This window comes from Gallus gallus, chromosome 7 (genome assembly GCF_016699485.2).
Source record: "Gallus gallus isolate bGalGal1 chromosome 7, bGalGal1.mat.broiler.GRCg7b, whole genome shotgun sequence".
Classification (NCBI taxonomy): domain Eukaryota; kingdom Metazoa; phylum Chordata; class Aves; order Galliformes; family Phasianidae; genus Gallus; species Gallus gallus.
Window position 1 is genome coordinate 18082977 of NC_052538.1, and position 27339 is coordinate 18110315.

At 37.5% G+C, this 27339-nt stretch overlaps 2 protein-coding genes and 1 long non-coding RNA gene across 23 annotated transcripts in view; 1 reads left to right on the forward strand and 2 right to left on the reverse strand.

The window, feature by feature from the left end:
• Positions 1 to 6588, reverse strand: part of MYO3B (myosin IIIB) — a 211163-nt gene extending 204575 nt beyond the window's left edge. For 12 of the 14 annotated variants that reach the window (XR_005861643.2, XR_005861642.2, XR_005861644.2 and 9 more), the window contains exons 1-4: positions 6406 to 6588; positions 4704 to 4837; positions 2296 to 2361; positions 2045 to 2084 (exon numbers count right to left, since the gene is read on the reverse strand). Coding sequence is in view for 8 of the 14 variants with exons in the window: in XM_040704167.2 (XP_040560101.1) it covers positions 2045 to 2084; positions 2296 to 2302 (47 nt within the window). In the remaining 6 variants the exon portion in view is untranslated. Of the gene's footprint in view, positions 1 to 2044; positions 2085 to 2295; positions 2362 to 4703; positions 4838 to 6384 lie in introns of all 14 variants that reach the window. The other 2 variants (XM_015289680.4, XM_040704166.2) reach the window with 2 other exon arrangements.
• LOC121111323 lies at positions 6559 to 25825 on the forward strand. The gene is made up of 3 exons (XR_005861691.2): positions 6559 to 6706; positions 8562 to 8648; positions 25413 to 25825. It is a non-coding gene; the product is annotated as an uncharacterized LOC121111323 (long non-coding RNA).
• UBR3 (ubiquitin protein ligase E3 component n-recognin 3 (putative)) overlaps positions 15731 to 27339 on the reverse strand; it is a 96047-nt gene continuing 84438 nt past the window's right edge. For all 8 annotated transcript variants that reach the window (XM_015289672.4, XM_015289671.4, XM_015289668.4 and 5 more), the window contains 7 exons: positions 25816 to 25940; positions 22695 to 22802; positions 22090 to 22200; positions 21187 to 21363; positions 19813 to 20022; positions 18514 to 18653; positions 15731 to 18156 (listed from right to left, as the gene is read on the reverse strand). In XM_015289672.4, the coding sequence (XP_015145158.2) occupies positions 18039 to 18156; positions 18514 to 18653; positions 19813 to 20022; positions 21187 to 21363; positions 22090 to 22200; positions 22695 to 22802; positions 25816 to 25940 (989 nt within the window). In that variant the 3' untranslated portion in view covers positions 15731 to 18038. The remainder of the gene's footprint in view (positions 18157 to 18513; positions 18654 to 19812; positions 20023 to 21186; positions 21364 to 22089; positions 22201 to 22694; positions 22803 to 25815; positions 25941 to 27339) is intronic.

A 27339-nucleotide genomic window follows, 5' to 3' on the forward strand; every position in this document is an offset into this window, starting at 1 on the left:
AGGTAGAAACAGCACACCTAGAACAAGGAAATGCAGGACTGCAGTTAGTGGGCTCCACTTGAATGAGTACAATGGCAAGAAAGAGGAGAGATAAGGTGCAACTGTATACCTAGAAGTTCAGGACAGCCTCCCTGACAGAACCGGAACTAGGTCAAGGATAAAGTGAAGAGTTTACTTGGTACTACAGCAATCTGGCAGCCATAGGCCTTAGGGCAGTCTTACCTAAGCTGGTATGGTTGCAACACTCCATGATCCTCCACCTAATCCCCAAGCATTTATACGGTTGGAGGTCTGTAACATTAAAATGCAACGGAGAGCACAGCAGTGATAGCAGGGTAGCAAAGTCCTCAGCTGCAATAAGGATAAGCCCAAATACAGCAGCCATTGACACAGAAACAAAGGAAAAAAAAAAATCTGCTTACCCTTGGAATATCTCAGACACACAGGGATCTCCAGTAAGATACCCCTGCCTCCACTGCCAACCTTAAATGAGGTCTGGGAAGGGGTGGATCCTGGCTGCACCCCTTCCAATCACTCAGGTTGATTACATACACCTGAGCTCCCCTGGGTTGGCCCTGCCTTCTCAACCAGGTCTTTAATCACTGGTTCAGGCTGCAACTTAGCATTTCCACTACAGAGTTCAAAGCATTTTGGAGAAGAAACCATGGCATACAGGACAGAGTGTTAAGCAATCTACAGGTTTATGTATCTTGTAAAGTCAGCTTGGCCAAGGACAGAGGCATCTGCTGGCTAAAAGGAGTCAAATCTTTTATACACATGGTTAAGTGCCTACCCCTGCAAAAATGTGCCAGTCTAACTACATTTTGTCTTGCAAGAGTGAAGATCACCTTAGTGTGACAGCACCAACTGTTTTGTCATTAGCTCCATTACCACAGTGTCTTAGAAAGAGATACTCTTTCTGCCATAATACTTGCAAATAGACACGCAAGAACATTAACTTAACACGTAGAAAAATCCTTAATTGGAACCTGTGCTACATTCAGTGTTAATATTCTCTGTAAACTGATTTTTCTTTTAAAATTCTTTACAATGAAATCCTTGGGTTTCCTTTCACAAATAGGCTGACACTGATTTGGCCATGAATTCTGAGGGAAGATTGAGCTACCCTATTTTCATTTTATTTTATTTTATTTTGCAAAGAACACACAAAGGAAAAAGTGTGCTATGAGTCAATTCTCCAGACAGGAGTTATAATGAAAGCAGAACAGTTCTTCCTTATAGCATCAAGGCTGTAAAAGCTTATTCCTCTTCCAATACTGCAGGCACTGTCCATCATCGAAACCATCAACACTACATACTCTTAATTCAAGACTAGCAGCCTTTAAAGTACAGTTTGTAACAATCACTCTTTGAAGAAAGCTAAGAGGTGAAGTCTGTAGAAATTAAAAATTGTAGTTTCATTCCAAGATGAGGCTGAAGAGTTCTTTCAAAAATACAACTAAGAATTTTACCAGCCAAGGGAGATCTGTATTTCGTCATGCCATACACCATACAGTTCAGAAGTCTCTACTAGCAACTCATTTATGAAAAGGAGGAGAAAGTAACTGATTAGTGAGAAGAGCTGTTCTACCCTTAGGAAACATTAGAGAATAGAATTAATACTTCTAATGCAATCTGAGTCAAATACAGTTGTGCTGTCACGAATGAAGGCCACACTGAGAAGCAATAGCAGAACCAGTAATCAATGTCATTTTTTAAACACATGTTCTCAGAGAGTAACTTACTGTTTCTTTACTATGTACTTGTTATGATGAACCTAGGAGTCAGCTATTTTGCCTAATTTGGTAGTTGTAATTTCATTACTTGATAAATAAATGAGGAAAGGAAAGAAAAAGGTTAAGAAATCTATCTCCAAGCAGAATAACAATTAATAGCTGATAGTTGCCCACCTGGAACAGAAGTATGATGTTACCAGAGTGAGACAAGGGCTTATCTATTTTTGTGGAAGGGAGACAGAACAACACAATACATTTGTTTTTCACCAACATGCCACAGGAGATGAAGTTTAAAAATTCTTTCTTACCTAATCCAGTCTCCTTCAGGATTTGCTGAGTTTGCAGATACTGTAAGAACAAAACACAAAAAGAGTACAAGCTTGACAGCCTTCAAGACACCTGAGATCTTTGGCATATCTCCAGCTGTTTCAAAGTAACTGGCTACCCAAGCTAACAGCTGTTGACATACACGAACATCATTGTATGCATCATAGTTCTGTTTCAAAGCTGGTTAACAATAAAAGAGAAAAAGGTGAAAAATTAAGCTTGTATTCCTTACCTGACATAGCTTCTGTTGGCCATATGCTGGACCCAGCAAAAGGTGCTGTTCCGCTGAGCAATAAACCTGGAATAGTTGAAGGCTGAATTATTAACAAGAACATGAGGAGGTCTCGAGCACATGATGAATGAAACAGAAATCCAAAACTTATAGCCTGATTTAGTTTGTAAAGAGAACTTAGGAGAGTTTCCTGAGCACTTCACTTGCTCAGTTGATTTATTTCAAACAGGATGGTACATGGGAAGAAGCGGGATGATGCTTTATTGCAATGAAGACAATGATGAACGCTGTCCCTCAAACCATCTTCATATCAATCTTCTACGGGGGAATTTAACTAAAATAGAAACATCTGGCTCTTATGGTTGTGGCATGAGTTCCCATTCCCCTGGTCACCTCCCTTTTCAGTGATTAGCAGCTAACGTACTTCCAACGCTGTGTTGTGGCCTCCAGCTTTTTTTGTACCTAAGATCATAGATGTGCTCTTCAAGCAACTGTTAGATGCACTGATATAGTCTCTAAGTTCATACAGTGTTTCAGGATAAAAACTGGGTCATCCAATTAACTCTGAATACGGCACAGCTGGAATGAAATCTATGGATTTCTGGGCAAAGGCTGGAACTTCTTTAACATAACTTTGTGTCTTTTGATACTGCTGATAGCAATTAGAAAGTACCGACTAAAATAAGAAGCCTTGCCAGGATGAAAGGAAAAATTGTCATCAATTTTTCTTCTCAAGAGAATTTTCTAGTCCCTCTGTATTATGTTCCGTGGAATTCTTATTAATACTTGAACTGCTATGCAGCACACACTAATGATTAGCACAGCATTCAGAAAATGACTTTATCTGTTCAGACACTTCGGACTGTTCCACCTATATACTACACTCCTAATTCTGGGGATGGGATACACAAGACTCATAAACATTAACATGGAAGTTGGACATTTAGACTGAAACTCACAACAACAGATATAAAATATCTGTTTCTCATACATTTCCCGCTATTAAAGCTACCTAGTTTATTAATTCATATCACACACTGTCAGAAAAAAATGCATTAAATCCCCTTAATTTTCATCTGTTTCACAAGGAGAGTAAAGTTAACACCTTTTGGTCTTTTCAAATGTGTAGTTCTGTAGCAAAAATAGGGGACATTTGGAATAACAGCACTCCATCACCACACAGGGAGGTAAAGTTAGTGCCTGAGGAAGCAACAGCTGGATGAAGGGTGGAGCCAGATAGAGGCTGCTAGTATGCCTTATGGAGCATTTTGCTTGCTAGCAGCCTAGCAAGAAAAATCTCATAGTCCCTTGCCCTCCCTCCTGTGCCACCACCACAGGCGAAGTCTCAGCTGCGTCAGTAGAGCTTCCTGCCTGCTGCAAAGCACTCAGAAGGGACAGCTCAGCTTTACACCATCAGGTGTTCATCCCAGTGTAATGACATTCTAGTCACAGTCCACCAGTTTTGACACAGTGAAGCCTCACACAGTGCATCTTTCAAATTCTCTTCCCTAGAGAAGGTAAAATTTCTCACAGAGTTTTATGCAATTAAAGAACATTTTTTTCAAGGTGTTTTTCAGTTTTCTGATGTGGCAAGTCAATCTAAAGCCTTTGCTTTTTTTAATGCAGCTGGTTCATTCTAAGTTTTACTTTTGCTGAGACAAAAATCAGCCACATCTTGTTACTCCCGACAAGCTGCCCCTTCCCAATTCCACTTGACCAGACCTCTGAACAGGAGCACAGGACTCTGTGAAGGTGTGAAAGAAGCATGCCAGGCAGGAAAACTGGGAGGGAACCAGTAGGAGACAGATAAAGTACTATTAGATGGTTGCTCCTTCTCCATTTCAACCTGCAGAGTACTCCACCACTTTAACCAAACACTGGAACAGATGCTCTCCCCAGCTGCACACTGTCAATTCTTGGGTGATCACCACCTTCACTGTGCATTCTAGATTCTCCTGCTGCAACTCCCTTACCTTCTTCCATCTCCTCTCACGATTTTAGGAGCTACGGGTCTGTATTAAACAGCACAGTGATAATCCATCACAGCAAATGAGTTCACATACTTGATTCCTCTTGCTAACACTAAGGCTCCATATTTTAGACTGCAGTGTATTAGACTTTACTGAAAACACCCTTTCTGGACTTGCGTCCTGAACGACTGCTGATACATTGCAGCTTGCTTATTCTCCCACAGTCCAGCTCAGTTTAATTTCATGAGAAGGAATTAAACTACAACAGAATAAAACCAGGACAGATCTTTCCTACTGAACAAAGAGCTGACTGTTCCTGCAGGCACTGGGCATTCTCCTCTTCCCTTGAACAAATAAGCCAAAGTGCCATGGTATTCTCTAGCTCTACATTACTGAAGTTCAGCAGTAGAAAAGGTTGGTAAAAAGTTCAGTGCTCACCTGGGCCAGTTATGCTAGGAGTTTGTATGAGTCTTTTTCCCCCTTTCTCCTTTTCTCTTTCTAACCCTTAGGCTCTTCCCTCATCTCACTTCCTGCTTTCATGTTTCCTTGGGTTGGATCACAGGAATTTACCTCTGGAAATGAAGAAAAAGGAAATCTGTAAGAACTAAGGAAAGAAAAGCTACAGCTTTACAGAGCGTATCGCCATGCTGTTCAGATGAGAGCTTGAAACCAGCATACAGAAAAATATCACCAGCCAAAATTTTTTAAGCTGAATATAAGCAAGCCAATTGCAGAATTTTCAGTATTCCAAAACACCTTCCTGAACACAGATGTTCTTTGAATACCCTCACAGCACTGCACAATCTATGAGCACTTTGTTCATTATTCTCTTTTCCATTGCTTCCTCTGGCAGAAGACTAGCAAAGACAGTAACTTGTTTTTGCAACACAGAACATTTCTCTTGCTCAGGAAAAGTTTGCACTCAGGAGTCTTTTGTTGTCCTCCAGCCATTAGCATGCAAGAATCATTGTCTTTGTCCAGTGAACTTTTTATTCTGAATGCATTTGGCAAAAACACTGCAAAATTGGTTCTGGCAGCTCTTAAAGCAACCAACAGCCACTGTGCTGCTTGCTATATCTCTCATCCATGTACTCACAAAGTCAATAAACAAGTATGTATCTTCTAACCAAAGATTTTGAGTGGTACTGGAGAAGTAACTTATTGTGCATGTACATGAGCTGGGCAGCGAACAATTCTGAGGAAGGAATCACACAGCTGTCCTCACTCTCCAGCGCACACCTGTGAGTTGCTGTAGACAACCTTCCTGCAGGTGCTTAATCACAGAGCACCACATGCAGCAAATGTCAGCACAAGAGGTGAAAAAGTTCCTATTTTCTGTTTCTAAACTGATCTATGTATTTGTGCTTAAACTGACCTTCAGTTTGAAAAGGGTCTGAACTGGCTTTCAACATCCTATGCTCACCTCACCTCCTAGCAGGACTACCATATGAAAGTATCAGCCCAGGGGCAAAAGAGTTCTGCTTGGTTCAAGTCATGTTTTTATTTCTGGACAGAACTTGGGTGAACACTTCTATTTTCACTTCATGTGCTACAGTGTCAGTAATCTGCATCAACCCAGATAAACACCAGATGACAAAAGGACATCACGTTAGGAAAAATAAAGGCATTATAGTTTGAAGTCATACATCAAGAATTGAGTGAAATTAACTTGGGGTACAAAGGGGGTCTAAAAGGGATTCAACATATTTTTGGATACACATTTTCCACAGAATTCGACTGTGGGCTGAGACAGAACCAAAATGCTGCCTTGGCAAGAAAGAAACCTCAATAACTGCAGCTGGATTGCTGACACTTGGCCAGCATTACGCATTTGCACACTGACAGGAATTTCCACACAGGAACAGAGTTTTGTACTTAACCGTTTCAAAGTACCTCAGAGCAAAACACCGAGCCTCGGTTTTCATTGCACAGTGGTACAGGAATTTTAGAGTGCAGATTTAGATTAGGAGGATGAAAAAAAAAAAAAAAAGAAGAAGAAAAAAAAGGTTTTAAATATCAAAACTAAAAACTATTCTATATTTGCAAAGAAAGGGAATGCACCGCTCTCGAGAAGTAACTATAAAGACACTCTAAGTTCGCCTCCTCTCTGGCCACTTACAACACTAAGTACAGCTGTTACCTTCCAAAAAACGTTACGTCTGTGTACGTCCCCCTGCTGCAGCGGACTTCTCAGAGTACTGAGGAAACACAAGCACTGGCGCCGCCAGCTACCGCGGCGTTACCTCAGAGAGGAGACCGCCCCGCCCCACTCGCCGCCGGTGAAACGGACGCCGCCATTTCGGGGCCGCGCGCCTTTGGGCGCGAGATTACCTCAGGGCGTAGGGGCTGCGCGGCTCAGCGCGGGAAAGAGCTGGGCTCTTGAGGAAGGTCGATTAAAGCCATAAACCAGGAGTAAGATTTAGTGAGATCTTAAAGAAATGGTGAGAAGCAAGAAATACAATTAGTGCATACGTATGCATAATTGGTATTACGTTGGTTTCACCGAGATTTACTAACCACCTTAGTGGGTCCTGTGTTTTCTGCACCGTCCAAAACGGTTATTTGAGAGTGCAGGTCAGGCTGCACTCACAGAATTCTGTCCTGGAGCAAAATAAATGCTTTTTGAAGCATTTCTCCCCCATGGGCAGTATTTCTCTGGTGGAATCCCCCATGGTTGAGCTCTGTATTTGGGCTTAGATGGAATAAAATCTTCAGGTTGTTTCTGGTTACTTGATTAGGAGAAATTCAGATGGGTATTTCTCTGTTTAACAAAAAAGAGAAGGAGAAGAGGAAGCAAAAAGAGCAAAAAGCCCAGAGAAACAAACGGGAGCCTCTTCCCTTTCTCAGTGTGCCATTGCTTTTCCCAGCCTCACATCACCTGGGCTCCTGCCCAGCTTTCCCTAGCACTCTCAGGGTAAGCACTGTGTCAGCCCATCATGAACACCCTGTGTTTCTTCCACAGTGTTTTTCATTTTTTCTCTCTCAAACGTGTTCAGACTCATAAAATGAGCAGACCTATTTTTGTAGTCAGAAACATGCAGTTCAGCTCTGCCTTCCCCAGGCTGAGGTTTAGGGTTCTGTGTTTAGGATGATAGAAACTGGCACCCCAATTGAATGAGATACAAATAAAGAGCAACTACTGTTTTCATCAGTTTCAGTCAGGTCTGACTCCCTCCATCCACAGCAATAGCTCTCATCTATATATATATATTTTTTAACTAAGAAATAGTCTGTAAGTAATGTTCATAATAATATAAAAAAGAGGGCTCTGTATCCATATAATTCTTCATAATTATTTGAGACACACAGTGTAAAGATTAATTCTTCCTCTGCAGCACTTTTCTCCATTACTGCATCTTTTTTTTTCCTTTTAAACAAAGCCATAATTCTTAGAAGTGAAATATCATTGTTCTGACTGAAGTGCAATGTTTTTCTTAAACCTTTCTCTTGATTACTGAATTTTATGCTTTGTAATCCTATGCACACACATTTTCCTTGCATCCACATTTTAGTAAACTCCTTCAAAATAATCTTTCATAAAAAGTGAAGCAACTGAAAGGCTATATTTAGATAATCAGTAAAGAATGTAGATTATCAGCATTTTCTCTGAATTCAGCCCATGATGACATTAGCAAGAAACTGAAGTGATGTGACAGTTTTGCTGAGAAATGTTCCTTTTTATATTACTGCTGTTTTACTGAATTATTATATGCTAGTGTATACAAAGCCTTCTTCACAAGCCATTATTTTCTCTATCCACAGTTGCAAAAATTCTGTAGTATAGGATTATGTAAGTTGTATAATAGCAAATAGTAATACAGACAGCTCACACACCCAGCCAAGCTGATCCTCTTGAATAGCTAGGAGCCTTGTCTGAGCAGGACCCCAACATTTAATCCTGCATGCTTTCAGTTAACAGAAGTTAGAACACAAGCAGACATCACTTTCAGCTGTGCATAACACTCTGAAACATTGCCGCTCTTTGTTGTGTTTGTAAGAGGTACCCATACTCAAGCAAAAATAACATCTACATTGCTGATCTGTACATGTTCCCTCACAGTATTCTCAAGAATTTGGACATACAGGAGCTCTGGGTACTCCAGATTTCTCCCATAGTTCATATGTTGGTTTTTGAATTACAGAAACATCCCTGATTGTGACTCTTCTGTCTGCTACAATCCAGACTTTCTTGGGCTCTGTTACAAAAGCACATCCCTATTTTTTTTAATTAATCCCTTGAGTCTACCTGCTTGCTTTGTTCTCATGCTGATGGCTTTTCATTCCCTTTTTCACTAGCTCCTTGAAGACCAGCTAGAACAACTTTTCCAAACACTGCCAGACTGTTCAACATTCCTGTGTACAGTGAGGAGACAGTCACAATAGGTAAGTACACTACACTGGAGCTACATGAGTGCTGTGCTTGCAGTCTCTGTGTCACATGGTGGATTTTCAAGCAGACTTGTTTTCCATGATGCGACAGTTTTCATTGCAGTAGCTTTATGGGTGCAACTGGAATGCACAACTTGCTGATAGAGTCATCCATGAATCTCAGAAATACCTTAATACGGAATTTGAAAAAGCAACTAGGGATTTAAAGTTCCAAAATAAAGCAACGAAAGAAAAGTTATCTTAACTCTAACTTGCATATTTCATCGGGAATAAACTTCAGATGACATAATCCTTCCATTTTTGTAATGTTACACGAGATAAAGAAGTAGTTTATTTTCAGTTGTCCTTTACTGGTACCTGCACTTCTTATTGCCTTTGATAGCAGTCAGACTAATAACATTATTGCTTGCAATAATAATGTTGCCAATCCTAAACTGCAATTTACTTAAATGTTGAAACTGCACTGAAACCAGCTATATTTATGTATAACCATTATTTTGTTGTTGTTGCTTGCAAATCTCCACTAGAACACTTAATTGTTGTTATATTTCTGATTACTTGTGCAGTGATGATTGACTCATGGTGAAAAGGCTCCGCTAACACAAGCTCAGTAGGGGATGAGTCATTCCTATCCTTTCTTTAGATTATATTTTAAAAATAAATAATTTCTCATTTGTATGGCCATGGTTAGATGATAAAAGGTGAAAAACTATTATTAAATGCAGTATAATAAAATTATATGGCCTCAAGAATTTAATGAATATGGAATATTTTTTCCACAGTTAATACTATGCTGCGTTTAACTCATGAGTGTATTCTATGAATGAGAGCAGTTGCTGCACATTGTAATTTGTGTGACTACGCACGTGTGAATCTGCTGTTATTTAAATTGGCACACATTACTGACTAGTAGTCAGTCATGTAACCAACAAAATATAAATGGAAGTGTTTTAAAAAAAAATATTGTAACGAAACCTCCTCTTTCTGTAATTGAGAAATTGAGATGCCCTGATATAGTGTTAAAATGTCCTTATTTTAAGTGGATATAAACAAGCGTTATTCACTACAGTAAATTTCTTCTAGAAGTCTGGATTTCGTGCTTTTTAAATGCCTGTACTGAATGCAATTTACTTTGCCCAGAGATGGCCTTGTAATTACAAACAGAATGCATGGTTGCATTAACCTACGCACGTCCTAAACACTGTTTCATCAGACGTTAAAGCAGTAACATTAAACAGGTTTGCCTGAAGAGATATTGTTGCTGGAGATCTTGAGGAGACTGCTGAAACATCTAAGTACTTCCATGAAAATCCTGAGGCAGTTTGAATTTTGGCTATCCAAGTACAGATACAGCACTCTGAATTCTAAGTATCTTAGTCAATGAATACTGTGTTGTATTTTCTTGACCTACCAGGTCATGTGGGTGCTGCTTTGGTTTTTCTGTCTTATCTATTAAATAAATGCAAATGCATCCTTGTTCGAGAAATGCCGCCATCTTGGAGAAAAAAAAATATTTGTGCATAAGTAGAAAAAAAGAAATCCTTAATATAGAAATACTGTATTACCTGAATACAGAAGACAGGAAGGGGAAAGAAACAGGTGAGAAACAGGTGTTCTACAGTGTGGATTTGAAGGAAAACAATAAAACAGCAAAGGGGGCTGAAAACAAGAGAACCTCCAATAGGAGATTCTTAAGCAGTGACTTAAGAGAAATCACAGATCGTCACAGAATAGTTAAGGTTGAAAGGAACCTCTGGAGGTTATCTGGTCCTGTGCCCCTGCTCAAGATGGGACCCAGAGCAGGTTGGCCAGGAGCTTGTCCAGGCTGTTTTGGAAGGAGACTCCACAACTTCTCTGGGCAATCTGTGCCAGTACTCAGTAAATCAGGGCTTCCTGATGTTTAGATCAAGCCTCTTGTTCTAGTTTGTGCCTACAGTGACTTGTACCAGAGAAGAGCCTGAGCGTTCTTTGCAATCTCTCTTCAGGTACTTATACATGTTGATAAGATCCCCTCTGAGCCTCCTCTTCTCCAGGCTGAACAGACCCAGCTCTCACGCACTCCTTATAAAAAAAGTGCTCCAGACTTTTGATCGTTTTGGTGGCCCTATGCTAGCTAGATGCTGTGCAGTATATCCATATCTCTTTTGTACTTTGAACCCCAGAACTGGACAGAGCATTCATTAATGCTGAGTAGAGGGAAAGGATGCCCTCTTGACCTGCTGGTGATACTTTGCTTAATGCAGCTGGCAGTATTAATACAGGAGTGGATCCTAGTGTAAAGGATTCCAGTAAGTAATTATATTTACATTAGTAAAGTGCAGGAGAAACTACTCAACAAAATAATAGTTCTAGCCAAGACTAAAGTGTAAGGTACGTAACCATAGTCCAGCCCTTATAGATCATAACCACAGTTATCAGTTATGATTACAGTTAACCACAAACCACAGACAGACAGCTGGAAACAGAAGAGGGGAGAAGTAGTACCTGATGCAGAGACAGCACTGACATGTAAATAGCATGACTGAACTATAGTGAGTTATTGGATTAATTCCCAGCTGTAAACTCCAAAGGAAAAGGGACTCAGAAGACTTAAAAGCCAACAACAATGCATATAGATCCCACATGTTACATATTCTAGAAACCAATTGCCAAGACAAGTATCTACAGAGCATTCTAGAAAATCATCCGTACCACAATTAGCAAACATAGTACTCTCCCACAATATGAGCCAGGTTATACAAATTCCATTAACTTATCCTTTATTATGTCCGCAGAGTTTGAGTGTGATGCTCCACAGACCAATCTGTAGGAACAAACTGTTTTGTACAGCTTTGTCCACAAAGGCAGCAGCAATATGATTGGGAATGTAGCCATCCTTATTTCTACATTCAGCATTACTGCTGGACAGACAACAGAATTTTTATTATAAATATCTGAATTTACTCTCAGTTGGCACATGTCTGAATCACTAAGCTGCCTACATCACACAATTGTTTGACCTGAGAAAGTATATAAGACATTATTAGTAAAATTTGAAAGATACTTGTGATAATAGTTTATCTTTTCCTGTGTTCTTTATCCTTCTGTCTTTCTACACACAGCATATACTTTTTTCCATAGTGCAGAAAATTAAATGCTGCATTAAAAAAAAAAACAAAACCATTAAGTATGTAACCTTTGCAAATTCCAAACTGCTATGCAGTATACTGCTCAAATAGCAACATCAGGTAAGAGAAATGTACAATTTTGTATTGGCCTCCTTTCTTCTTACAGCACGGTGTCTTTCTAATGAGTTCCCTTAGTGTTCAGCATCCATCGTTGCTGTGACATGCTTACTAAGGTAAATCATTTGAATGGGCTTAGCTTTCTTCTATTTATTGTTGCCAGGGGAAACGCTTTGTTGGTATTCACCAATGCAACACTTCTTATGATGCGCATTTCAGGGGAGCAGATACAACAGATGTGCAGCATCCTTGGAAATACAGTTGCACAGAACAGCATTACTGAAATACCTCAGCTTGAGATTGTTTTCTATTTCTTACCTCTTTACAATGATTGTAAATTACAATTACTAATTGTAAAATTATATGTAGTAATCTGATTAACATTCACCAATTCTGCCCACAACTTAAACAGAGTCCCAGTCAGTGAAACGTGTTGTTCTAATAGAACCCATTCACATTATTATTATTTTAAATATTTTCTTCCTTTTATAAGATGAACGGATTGTTTTCCATATCAGACATGTGACTGAAAAAAGTAATCCAAGAGGGATAAAACATAATTATGAGCTATTTGTGAATAACTAGGTATCTGAAGGTTATTTGAATGACATCAGTCACTTGCTGGCAAGTATCAGTTGTACAAATACAGTTGTACCAAACTCATGAAAGGCAATAAGCATCTTTGACTCTCAGCATATTTGTTAGTTCGTTAAGATAGCAGCTTCTGTAAGGAAAAGAAATGGTGATGTAGAGATGCGCATGATATAAATGATGATGAAGAGTCAAGGTTGGCTGGAGAAAACAAACCAATTTTAATTTCCTGGTGATTTTGATTACTGCCAAAATACCTGTGTGGAGAGGGGTGACATTTGAGTGTGGAGACAGTGACACATAAAAACATAAAAAGCATGAAAGTAAGGGAAAGCATGAAAGAACCATATCTCATTTAAGTCCTACGTGTATATTTATCATCCTTTGATGATGTTAGATCCTACAGTCTGGATTGCTGCAACACCATTTGCTGTACCATTACAGAGCAGCACTTTCATTTACTTAACAGTACAGAGCAGGGGATGCTCCTTGTCCTAGAGGAGTTTACAACATAAGTGCAAGACAAGAACAGTGGGCTCAAGCAGACAGCTAAAGAAACTAAATGAAATAATAGTCAACTAGAGCAAGAAAGCAAGCAGCCACAACTGCTTCAAACTCTGGATAGTTGTCCCTCCCTAAAGCTCTCTGAGAAAATGCAATCTTATTTGCCAGCCATTGTTACATGATTTTCTGGAGCTGCTTGGGCTTCTTTTGTTGTGCAATACCACACAAATAAGGTAGTTGCACATAAAATATGTAGCCAATGAAGGCACGAAAAGAAGTTGCATTACATGGAGAGAGCCCCAGGTTTCCAAAGAAACAGAATGAAAATTAAACTTCTCACAAACTGTATTAGAGGCTTCAACAGCCAGGTGCAAAGGATATTCTTTAGCACCTGAAAAACAAAGGCTCATTATCTACTTTAAGTATTTGTTCACGTGTAATCCCTTAAAAACACATTGCTCTGTTTTGATGAGAAGTGGCTCTACACACAATCCCATTTCTACTTTAATAGGGCATCTCTTTTAAGGCTAACGCCTGGGTACAGTGGAGATGGCTGAACCCTGAGAAGAACTATTCTTTAAATGAGAAGATTTTTTTGCTGTTGAAAGCTTAAAAATATAATAAAAGTGGAATGAGTCCAGTATCTTTTTTTTTTTTTTTTTTTTTGGTCACAATGATCAGGAGTTTAGCTATTGTAAATTGAAAGCAGTCCTACAATGGGAAATAGACAACAGGAGCTACAAGCAATTTGGCTGGCTAAAACATACAGACATATGCAGCATAAGGAATTGACTAAGGAGCTTGACTTTACAGGAAAAGTTTTCTCTTAGGGAATTCTTGCTCTGTGATAGCAAGTAATGGAAGAAAAAATATATTTTTAGCTCCTGTCATTAAAACATTTGTTTCCATACCCAATGGAAATGAAAAGGTTTACCACTCATGTGATACCTACAAGGGATAAAGACAAAGGGAATATTAAATTCAACAATGTGAGGGATTTCTATTGAACTGGCTGCTGTTTTTGCAAATTAAGAGACCAATCTGCTCTACAGCAAACAACAAAATTACAGGAGATAACTTTATAAATAATGGAACTTTTATGAAGGCTCATTTAGAAACATTCCTAACAGGGACTCGGAGCTAAATTCAAAATGCTTTCCAAAAAAAAAAGAAAAAAAAAGTTTTCCACTTTTTTCTGATACCATGAATAAGTATACTGTGCAAAAAAATCATGTTTTAGGATGGTAAGAATAGCTTTTAAAACTATTTTAACAACATTCAACTGTGCTTTCTCAATGGTATTTCAAAGAAACAGTATTTGAGGCATGTAGCATTAAATCTTCTGAGCAGCACTAGTGATGGGAAAGTACAAATGATATTGTATTGAAAAATCTAAACTCATCAGGGAAAAAAAAATTAATTTACTAAACAACTCTGCCCATTTACACAACTAAGAACTCAAAGTGTTCAACTTCACTGAGTATATTTTTCCTTCTTAAGCATGTTCATTTGCAGGAATTAATAGCTAATACAACCTAGTAGGAATTATAGCTGCAGTGACAGGACAGTATACTGGCAGAAGAAACAAGTCCCAGGTCTGAACTTGCAGCAGTTGGGGTAATTCTTAATCTAAAAGCACTTGCAGGCTAACAACTGCCCATCTGAGAAAAAGCAGGAGTGCTCAGGACACATTATCCCACCAAAAGATGGCATTACTCTAACATGGGCTTTCAGTATTGATCTCACTGATTGCAGTGAATAATCCATGTAACAGAGAGCTGCCACACAGCCAGCTTTCTCCTATTACATGCATCCATCATATCCAAGAGTTGATTTAATAGAGAGCTGGGATCCCTCACACATTGGGTCAGCCCATCGCTGTCATATTCTTATGTTGCAGACAGCATTGGTTCATTCTTATCTAGCTTAATGCTGTCTCCATTCATCACTATCCTCACCTCTGAAAACATGGAAGCACAAAGCAGGACCAACAGAATCTGGTTTAGATGAACATTACATGTAAAACAGACCAAGATCTGCATACTAGTTTACTGCATCTTCTGGCAGCTGTATACATACAGCACAAACTGATCTAATGGGATTCTAAAAGTAAAAAACATTTTTTGGATGCTGGAGCAAAACAAGCACTTTCTGAAAGCAAAATGTCACATGCTTGTGCAGTACTGTGAGTTGTGTGAGATTCCTATTGGAGAGGTGAAGAAAATATTCACTTAGAATTTCAGGCTGTCACTAAAAGAAAAGATGTTATTATGGCTATTATGCAAAGGTAGCAACAATCAAGACTGTTTCACAAAATTTCTGAAAGGTAAAAAAAAAAAAAAAAAGGCAAAATTTAATACACAAATACATACATTCAAGAGCTTGCAGTGATAGTTATTCCCGAAGCAGATCTGACAGAAGAAATGATCACGAACCGCTTTCCCAGAAAGACAGTTTCTTAACTCAGCATTTTAATGTTAGTGCTTTGCAGCAGCAACGTTGTAATAGCAGGCATAAAAGTAAGCACAGCCTTAAGTGGGTGAGGTATGCATAAAATGAAATAATCCGAATTATTCATCAAACATACAAAACTGCATGCGAGTAACAAAGGAAAAACAAATCAGAATTACTCTCTACGCAAAGTACTTTGCCTAAAATTCTGACGTTCAAATAACTTCCTGGCTATTGTGTGGAATTCAGTAATAATTGCATTTTGGATGTCTGAGGTGTTAAGAAAAAATTTCACCAACACACAGATTGACAGTAGACTTTTATTAACATATCTTACAATGCCGATTACTGTATTCCTAGTTTTGTAGTTCTCTGATGCATTTTAAAGATAGATTTATATTCTACAGTAATGTACTGTACTTAAATGATCATTCCTACAGGATATCACACCAGAACATTTGAGTAATGCACACACACGCCACTCTAGTTTGGACCTGTTATTTTTTCAAGGTTAGCTTCGTAAAACAGGATAAAAAAAAGTAATGGGGGAAATCAAAATTCTTGTTTAGCAGCATGCAAGGATATTCAAGTACAATTTTCAACATAGTAATTTTTTTTGTTTTTAAATTGACTGGTGACTAATTCACCAGTACTAAAATAAACACTATGAAGTACCCCAATGTTAAAGTTAAGGCTAATAGTTTAATTCACACCCATATACACAACCAGAGAACGTTCCATTTCAAATAGAACACAGTAATCAAATTCTGGATACGTTATCTCTTGTGAATATAGCATCGGTGCTTCAAACTACGGATTACTCAAGTTCATGAGCCCTGTAATAATGTTATGCTGGAGATGTAAAGAAACTTTTTGCTTCTCAACCACACTTACAAAATGGCCTGATACTCATAATGAGCAATGCAAAAATATTACAGGCAGAACTTATAATACAGTATCAAAAAAGTAATATTTTGGAAAAGACATAGCTGTTTAGTTGGTGAAACAGTAATTTTAATCTTACAGGAAGTACTGTAATACTTTTGAAATATATATATATATTTATACGTATGTATAAAAACCAGCATTCATTATTGTGGGGGGTTTTGAGTTGCAGTTATCCAGAAAAATTCATTGTATTTAGTCACATTTCCTTCTGTCCATTCTCCTTGATTACTACACAGTCATTTTATTTCCCCTATACACCACTTTTCACTAAGTAATGACTTCCACTGGGGAACTGTTTTCATTGTATACATGGTTTTATCATAAGGTGTTTTTATTTTACACATACAAATTTTATTTTACACACAAGCTACGAAAGTCAAAAATACCAGGAACTGCTTGGTAGTGCTGTATGAAATAGCCAACATGTCCAACATCTGTGAAAAAACATCGGTAGCGATACATTATATACCAGTATTTTAACTGTAATCTTTCCTGCCAATGTACACAGAGCGGGGTTTAGTCCAGTCTGGCCTGTTCTCTGCAATTGTTTTAGCCCTCTGAACATGAACTGATTTGGCATTCTTCCAGTAAGGCTGCATATGCATTGTGTTCACATAGGCTACCCCTTGAGTTTTTTTTTTGTTTGTTTGTTTTCTTTCCTTCAGAAAACCAGCCAGAAAGAATAGTGATTATTCTGAACAAATGCAATATAGAAGAACCTCCTGAAATGACAGGAAAGATACAAAATTATGTTTCCTTTGTAGAACAGCCTGCACGTTTCCAAACCAATCGTTCTGAAACATACGTCTGGTTTGTAACGAGAGTCAGGCTTATGGTTATTATAACTGGGATCTGCCATGTCAGGTGCCATACTAATTCCCTATATACAGCAACTTCTGTATGTGTTATCATTAATGGTTTATTCAATTGATATGAAAAAAAAAAGTCAGGAAGAGAAAAAAAGAATGTGTTTTCTGGAGTACGTTAAGAGCAATGAGCTACCTAATTTACAACTATTTGATGTATTTTATGGAGGAAAAAAAATCTATGAAATTCCTGAGAAAGCATAAGTTTTCAGTAATGCCTGAAATATTTCAATAGATCTCTTGTGGTAAGTGAAATAATCTTTAAAATTCAACTTTCAGACCAATTGTTACCATGCAGTCTCACAATCATTGTACAATTCATGTCTAATTACAAATGCATACCAAGCAAAAAACCTCAAACCAACACAAGAAAGGCAAAAAAATATTATCCAACATAGAAGATGTAGTACACATATACAGTTTCAGCAAAAATTGCTAAAAACTCAACTCCACGCAGAGAAAAATAAAAACTTGACAGCTATCCCTGGAGCCTCTAAACAACTGTAAGTAAAACTTGTGCTTCTTAACAATATCGGACAAAAAAGTAGGACTACTGAGTGCAATCATTGCTCACACCATTTTGAGGATTTAATTTCAAATTATTATATCACTATTTAATAGCAACAGCAGCATATTATGCAAAATTTTCATGTGTTGACCAAGTTCCATTTCCCTTTTATGCCCATTCCCCACTCTACCCCGAGGCAAAGAGCTGAACTCCCATTCATTTAAAGCTATTGTCAGTCAAGATGCATTCATTCATGGTAACAGAGATGATATGGTATGAAGATGATGATGATTTACAAGCCATTGTAATGTGGCCCCCATCTTTTATTGATATGATCAAAAGTATGAGACACCCACTGCTGCTCAAGCACTTTGTATCTTTCCTTGCATATGTAGAGAGGTTTGCCACGCCTGTTTAAAAAAAACAAAACAACATACTAATGGTTAATATGTCATACAAAATGGAAAACAACTTCATTGTTAATATAACATTGTCAATACAAACAAATATATAGGATATTCATATTTCATCCCTCCCCTCCCTCAGAGAAACAAATGTTTTTATTTATAGGGGGCTTTTGGTTTTGTTTTTAAATAAGATAGCTGCACTCCTCCTCCCTCTTGGAGAAACTTGCAGAAAATGGGAATTATATATATTATATATGCAGAAAATGGGAATTTTATATATATATATATATACACACACACACACACATCTGATACACACAGAGCAGCAACAATAAAACACATTTGTAATTAAATTATTACCTAAGATCTCTGTCTTCTTCACCATGTGCATCTAGATAAACAGAGCCCCAAAGGCAGAAACGATGGCCTCTTATGATGATGATTACAGACGCATTAATCAAAAGAAATATTCCTGTCCCAGCTCCACAGTTTTGTGAATGCTGTAAAATTATGAGTGCAGAAAGGGAAGAGTACAAAGATTGTTAGTCTGTTAACTTTACAACAAATAGGGACTTTCAAAATATAAACTAGTTTTTCTTGAAACAACATACACACATTATTTACTAGGGAACAGTTTGGCCAAATATAGCCTGCCCCAGAATTCTCCAGGCAAACTACAACTCTGTATCTTGTGCTGCCATAACTTTACATACAAAAATGGTTCTGATGACAAAGGGGAAAGTACTCATATTCTGTTAAGAGTTACATAAGAAAAATGAACAAAAACATTCTCTGCAATATTTATAATTTGTTGTACAGCAAACCACGTAGCATCACCAAATGTTCTGCACAGATGGCAAAAAAAAAAGAATAGTAAAAAAAATCTTGCCTTCCCTTTCTACGCTCACAGTCTACAGTTCTACAAATCTATTTTTTTTAAACTAATTCCTGTTTGCTTCAATATGTCACTCACTATTAGTTAATATAGATTGTGATATTCATAAATATCTCATTTTGGCAATTAAGTATGTACTTTTTTCTATATAGCTTTATTACAAGTAGAGGGTATGACTCTACTGACTAAAACAAAATGTATTTTGTTACATAGATTCTTAATTCTTTTCAACTGTTTGCATGAAGCATACACCTTAAATGTAACTGTTAATTGCATTTTAAATTTTGCCTACTTCTCCCTTCTCCCACTGTAATATCAGAATAAAAGAGAAAGATAAGTGCAAGGAATTACACGGTCCTTATGGGATTTATTTGGGTTTGATTTTATGCCCTAGTTATAAATAGCTCCCCAACTAATTTCTCCTCAGTTTTGTGAAGCCCATGTATTTCCAGACTTCTACTAACTGTTAAGTGCTAGGAGCGTTCTCTGAAGGCAGCAAATTTCAATAGGTTACAAATGAAAACAATGTGTAAACACTGCCCACAACTGCTTTATAAGAGTATTTCCAGAAGGGGGGATTAGGCCACAGGTTTAAAAAGATTAATAAAGTTGTTTTTCAGAATCCAATCTAGGTCCTACTATTAGAAATAAATGCTAAACATGATACAAACATTCATATGAGATAAACATCAAGACTGAGCAATACAGTTAAAAATGCCTGTCAGAATAAGAGCCAAGTACAGAACTGGAATTATCTCTCTTACCAGTACACATTCGCAGTAACTCTGTTGTTTGCAGCATAATCCTTTCAAGCATACAAAAGTACCACAAACCAGACAAACAGCAGGATCTTTAGGAACCTTGGTACAAACAGTACAAGTCTTTCTGTGATAATACTGAAAAATGGTATTATAATTCTCAGGCAACTGAAGGAGACGCGGCAAGTCCCACTTAGGCTCCTGGATAAGCAAAGCCTAGAAAGAAAGAACAAACAACGTATCAGTTCTGCACATTCACTTATATAAAACTAAGACAAGATTATCAAAGAATGGAATAATACCATTCTCTCAGTCATTCTCTATTTCACATATTAGGAAGTGTCTTGCAACAGTCACCTGCTTCTGCCTGAACACCCTGTGGTCGCATCTTGTCTTTTCTAACAGGTACAAAATGAGTGCTAGCCACTTCCCAAGGACGTTTTCTAAATGTGACACCACTTAAGTGCAATAACCTTCACGGTTAAAATAAAGAGGACTAAGATGAGTGTAAAGAGAAGACCACTGGTCACCATATCCACTGGAGAAAAAAAAAAAAGCAATAGCGTTGAAACAGGTCTAATTTCTGTTTCACATCTAACTTCCTAATTTTGCTTATTCAAATCTTGGTTGTTTGTTTTTGTTCTTGGGAATTTTTTGCATCGTTGGCAGAAGATGTACAATCTGTTACAAGTAAACTGTCGAACAGCTTTTATCATTTTGATCTTTTTCAATATTGCTGATGATTTAGATTGGGTATAAGGAAAAAGGTGGGTTTTTTGTTTGTTTGGTGTTTGTTTGTTTGTTTGTTTTACAATAAGGGTAGCAAAGCATTGGAACAAGTTGCCCAGATATGTGTTAGATGCTCCGACCTTGGAGACATTGAAGACCTGGCAGGGCCAGGCTCTGAGCAACCTAATCTAACTGTGGATATCCCCGTTCACTGCAAGGGATTGGACTAGATGACATTTAAAGGACCCTTCCAACTCAAACGACTCTTTGATGCTCAGAAATATCACTAGCATCTAATAGGCACAACAAACTTCTACTAAATATTTTCTTTGAAGAAAGCTTCTGTTACATGACCTGAGTAGGCTTTAGGTGCAGAAAATATGGGTACACTTACAAAATAGAAATGACATCCTTAGATGATACTGCCTCCAGTAATCATATTGAAAACAGTTAGGTTTTCTTATTCCTTTTTGTAACCAATCAAATCCATATCCACTAACTAACATTTCTGATCACAGCCTCTTTCTCATATACAAGTCTGGTTCTCCAGTCCTACACAAGAGGGCATGTACACAGTCAAACGATAAGCAGCTGCTTCCACATCAGCACCACACCAGCTATGCTTGTAGCTCAAGTAATTCTGCTACATACCTTTACTTGATCTGGATGTCTGTCTGCAAATGAAGCCAACTCTGAGCACCACTGTGATATCATGTCAAATGCTGGCACTGGCCAATCAAGACAAGAGGCACTGGTGAATTCATCAGATGACTGAAAAGATGGTAACAGACCCAGACAGCTAGCAAGAACTGTGAATTCTTCATCTTCCTTTTGATACAAAACCAGAGATTTTAGATTAGTGCCCGTGCTTTGAATTTTTATAGTTTATTAGACTATACAGTTTATTTAAAAATGTCTCTATTCCAATAGCAACAGTAAATGTATCAGCATTATTGTACTAGAATATATTCACGAAAACAGAAAAGATGCCATTTCTTAATTTCTTTTTTCCAAATTATCTCAAACTGGATTCTCAAAATAAAACTAGTCAGAATAAGAAAAACAGAACCAAAAAAATCCAAAATAGTTTGTAGTGTAGGTGAGAATGTTGATGCCATGAAATAGCAGCAAACTATTTAAATCAGCTTAATATCTTACAGAGCTTAAACACAATTTTCTGCTGATGCAACGTCTCTAAGAATAAAGCCCAAATATGAACAGACATTAAGCAAACTCAGGACAGAAGTCTAGTATGTGTGCAGATCGTTCTCTCTGCAAATGCATTGTAAGTTTTAAAGCTCTGCTGTAATTTATGAGACAGATAGGTAAGACCTGTTAAAATAAGCATGTATTTGCTATGAGGTTTTTTGTTGTTGTTTTGTTTGTTTTAAATAGAACATTTTTCAGGGAAAATGCCCTGGAAAAAAGTATGAAGAGGAGAAATAATGTTACAGAGGAATGCTATAACATGTGTTAAGAAAAAAAAAAAAACACCAAAAAAAAAACAGCAGCTTTTAAATGGATATATTTGAGTGTGCCCCTCCCAGTTTGTACCTGACAACTAGGTAAATCCCCTCCAAAAAGATGGTGTTGAAGTAGGCTGGTGATCCTGAGGAAAGGTAGGCAGAACTGCTGCAGATAGCACTCTACAGAATCAGGATTTACCTACAGGGGAAGGAAGTAATTACTAAATTCTGAATAAGCTGTCACCAATGTAAGAAACTCCTATATTAAACAAGTGTTATCCGTGTGCACTCACGTTAAGATACAGCATATCAAACATGTTCTGAAGGCTGGCATTCCACTAATAATCTGAAAGAACATCATTGCTTCCAACACCCTGCCCCACTCCACAGAACTTCCCCAGACAGATACTTAAACATGCAGTTTTCCAAGTTTCTGAAAGGCTTTTTGTGCATATGATTAGAACACATAATCATAAGAACTATTTGTCAATAACTTTCTCAACACAGCACTGTCAGTAAAAGAAAAGTTTGCACAAACTCTCCCAAGGGGATGCGCTTTGATCTAGAAAATAGAGTGGTACTGCAGTCTTTAGCAAGATCAGAGAAAACTCATTACAACAACCAAGCTGAAATACTTAAACGAGAGAGAGAAAAGGAACGCGTTATATAAATTTTCAAGAGATTTGCCAATACCACTGTTAATTCTTCAGTCTCTCGTTCTTCATAGATCTTCCCCTTAGACAGCTCACTCACCACGTGACCCAGCAATACTTCCCAAGATTTTTCTCCATTGCATGTATTCTGAAAATAAATAAATAAAAAAAATCCTGGTCACAAAAAGGAGAAGAATTTCCTGTAAAAGAAACTGATAAAATACATTTTCTTTTCTTCAGCACACGCATTTTGACTTATAAAGCTACATGTTGCTTAACACAATTGAAGGCATAATTTTACAAAAAGGAATTGCAGTTAGTTCATAGAATGAAATATGATTTACTACCTTAATTACATACATTCTAAACAGAGTTCTATGAAAACACTTTCTGTGAATTTCTTTTTTTTTTGTGAGAATATAAAAATGTTTACTTTAAAGTTAGGAATAATTGCTTTCTGGATAGATTGCGTTTTGGCAGAATGTGAATTTTAATAAAACTAACTGTAGAAAATGATTCTTTCCAAAAATGTATTAGAGTTATAAACTCTTGCTGTGTACTCTAGTTGAAACAAGTCTATGAAAAAAAAGGAAAGTTGTGTTTGAAATGAACATTATCTACTGCAGATGGGGAAAACATGTTCAGTAGAAAGAATTAACAGCCACTTAGCTTTGTATCACACCATTTAAAGGCAACAATTACAAAAGCCATCAGAAACAGGAAGCAGCTTATTGTAACTTTCAAGTCACAATAAATTGTATCCATTTTTGAGCTGCCTTAGTGGTTTCATCACTCCAGGGGAAAGACTTCAGCTCAGGTATGGCATCCAGAATACCGAAGATTCACTTGGCATTATCCACAAAAGACAAAAGTAAAGTGTGATCTGTGTAGGCATCATAGGATCAAAACATCAAGTGTTGCCAGGATGTAAGAAAAAGCCAGCCTGAACCATACTTTTAAAACCATTTGGGCCTTCAGAAACTGGAGAAAAGCTATAGCTATGTTCCTTAAATAAAGACAATTTCCTTCATCACATGCAAAGCAAAATAATTGATCCTAGCCACAGTCCTCAGATTATGTTTGCTACTCGGCACCAGCAGGAACATGGCTGATGAAAGAAAAGATGGGCTGCAGCAGAGCTGGGAGAGAGGAAGAGGGAGCTGTGCAGTTACCACTGGCCAGCCCTCAGCACACAGAGATCTCCTGAACACACACTGGGTCCATGCAGCGACATTATGTAGGATAAAGAGAAGGAAGAAAATCTAGAAGTACATTTGGGAAAGGATAAGCTCATCTGTGGGCCTTTTGCAAAACTACTGCTCTTGGGCTGGAAGTCAAGAAGGAAAACAAGGATAATGTAGAGGTCAACCCAAGCACATACAGCCAAGCTTCTGTCAGAATGTGGACCTCTGTACACAGGTGGTCTAGACAAGACAAAGACATGAGGAAGGAAAGGGATGTTTTCAAGAGGGAGTGAAAGATGCTCTCAGTGCAGCATCTTTGCAGTTGGGAGCAGCGTTTCTATTTACCTCCTACCTCTTTGCTCACCCACTCAGAAAACTGTCAACTTCCAATGGGCTTATCAGAGGAGAAAAGCCAAAACTCTCAACCTGACAGAAGTTAATCTGTTGGACTACTTAAACCACATTAGATAACAGCATCCATTCACAGTAACATACTATTTAATATACTACAATTTCCCACTCAGTCTTAACATCCAAAGACAAGCACACCAGTGAAAATTTCACTAAAATGGAGCAGTCTTTAATATCAAAAGAAACAGCTACTTCAGAAATCCATTATCTGAGATATTATCATTATTTGCAAGCCTAAAGCACAAATTCCTTTATTCCAATTTCCATAAAAGCTGCAAATGCTTTTATGCTTCTATAAGAAAACATCTTAGTAATATAGGTAGCAAGGTTACCGATCACATGCCCTAAGTCTGTTTTTACACAATCAAATCTCTCATTGGAGACACCAAAATAAGCATTTTAAGTGTTTGGGTTTATCGGAACGTACTTCTGCTACTAACAAAAAAGCAGCCCATGTTTATCATATGGACTACAACAGAATATGAACTGGTAACACTTTAATATGTTTTAATGCCTTCTACCAACACTTTAAAATTGTAGAACAATCCATCATTTGGGAATCACTTAAGTAAGCAGAAAAATACAAAACAAACCCACAACAGCAACATTCTTAAGCAAATGTTCTTGAAACTGTAATAACATGACAATACACTGAAAGAATGACATGAAGGGAGATTTAACAAAGTGCAGTATTATTCAGTGTTGGCCAATATATACTTTGTCATTGGTACCTCGGAGTAGTGACAGACCACAGTGACAAATCTAACTTGCACGTGAAAAGCAGGTCATGTTTCTCAGTGTGCCTTTCACTTTACAGCCAACATAATCAGGTGTTGTGTAGAGGAATACTCCTGCTTCCATTTCCTCTCCTGGCCCCAACACTTCCATCTTTTCCATTGGTATGCACTGGCAGCCATCTGACAAATCAATCCACCGAGCAGAAGACTTATCGAAGGATTAAATGAATGACAGTGCCAGAGCAGGAAGAAGGTGGGGAAGGCTGGCTAAGGAAACTGTGTCTTTTGGTAAGAACTGGCATTCAATCAGCTGAGCTTCCCTTTAGCTTGTATATACTATCAAAAGACAAGGAAATAATAAAGAAATATTTCCCCTATTTAGTTCACACGTTTCTTAAATTCCTTCTTTGTCTCTTCTACACACAGGCATTTTAGACTGCAGATTGAGAGACACGAGGACAGCTAGCCAAGAACAGCGTGAACAAGAAAGACTTTTTCCAGCAATAAGCTCGCCTGCCTGTTTGTCTGGTAAAGGAGCGGTGCACCTAACCAACACATGGTTTACTTAGGAAGGAATACTACCTTTTTACTGTTGTAACAAACTTAAGTAATACTACATAGTTATAGTCTCAAATCTGAAATTCAGTTCTGGGAATGGAAGGTTTCCCTAAAACCTGCAAAGCCGGCAAAAATTGCACATGCAGAAACAAAATACTGGATTTTTGTTAAGAAGAAGCAAATTATTACATGTGAAGTAGAGGTATCTTGTTACATTTCTACCAGAAATAGACATGAAAAAGTTCATAAATAGTTTAATAAATTAACCAACCTTTTTGAGAGCTCCTGACTCCTTCCATGCCATCCTATCTTCAGCACTGCATTTAACAGAAAGTGCTGCCAAGGCTTGAGTGTACAATAAAGTAAACAGCACCTTTACAATGCAGGTGAAGTGTTCTGTAAAACAAAGGAAGTCATTTACAAACACTTTGTATTTTTAGCAATTATACCGACTACAGAGGCTATAGATAAGGATATGATGTTCTTCAAACAAAAAAGCAAACAAGACAAGTATAAGAAAAACAAAGACTTAAAACAAAACCATTATATTTACTTACTTTCAAAACCAACTTCAGTAGCCCTAGTGAATTGAACAAGTACAGGGCAAGTAATTTTCCACTGCTCCATATGTTCACCTTAATCCTGATCAGAAGTAATCCCCCCCCTTCTAAGGACTTGGTGATGTTACAAAATTCTGTTTTGTCCAAATGTTGCCTCATGTTAAGCCAATGACTACTGATAGCTACAACTGATTAGGTCCTGTAGATGTAAGCTAGCATCCTACCATACCAACTGGTAATGACTAAACCATTTGAGTTAAATCACAGTCATACAAATACTGGAAGAGTTAATTTTGCAAAGAAGTCACAGCACAAAGGACATTTATCATACTTTCTTTCTCTCTGCTTCCAGATATGGATCCAGCCATAACAATCATGCTGCAAATCACTCTTTATTGAGTAATTATTTTCCAAACACCATGTGAATACAGAACTAGGATAAAGGATAGACCACTGTTTTAGATCTTACTTTAAAAAATATCCTTATTTGCTTATGCTTCTTCACAGTATTTAAAGGGCTTATCTCCTACATACAAGCTGCAGGAAAAAGGCTTTGAAATCTTTTCTGGGAAGCTAACAGAGTCAATATGCAATGTCCTAAAACTGGAACAGGAAAAAGGTGAACGTAATTATCTCTGAAAGGAAAATACAGCAACAATCTCTGTCTCTCTTCACTTCAGGCTGTATTTCTCTTTGCAAATGATCGGATTTCTTAAACCTCTAGGTAGATCAAAGAAGTTTCTATCATTACTTTCACCACTCCTTAAGCACAAGTATAACAGCAATATATTAAATCTAAAACAATGTACACAAAAATGAAGATTTTATTAAAAAATCTACTCAAGCTTTGAAGTCAAGCAAAATAATTTTATTTATGTAAACACCTTACAAAAATTGGGTTAAACTCATTTTTTCTTCCCAAAGGATTTAAACAAGCTTCTTACATGAAGATGAAAAGGAGGTAAGTGAGATGAAATGCCTTCCTTCTCCTTTCTTCTACCTGGTATCAAAAACCACTACTGATTTCTGAAATGAACACACCTAAGACTTGGGTACATAATTAAGTTTATGAACTAACAATTGTTCTTATATTTAACAAATGTTTACAAATGAATGCAGAGAAATTTTGACACTTTTAATGTCATTGAGTATATAAAAAAAGCATAATTTAAGCATCTAAAGTGATTATTTCTAATGATGTAATTAAAGCTACTTTTTTATTTTTGGCATTATCT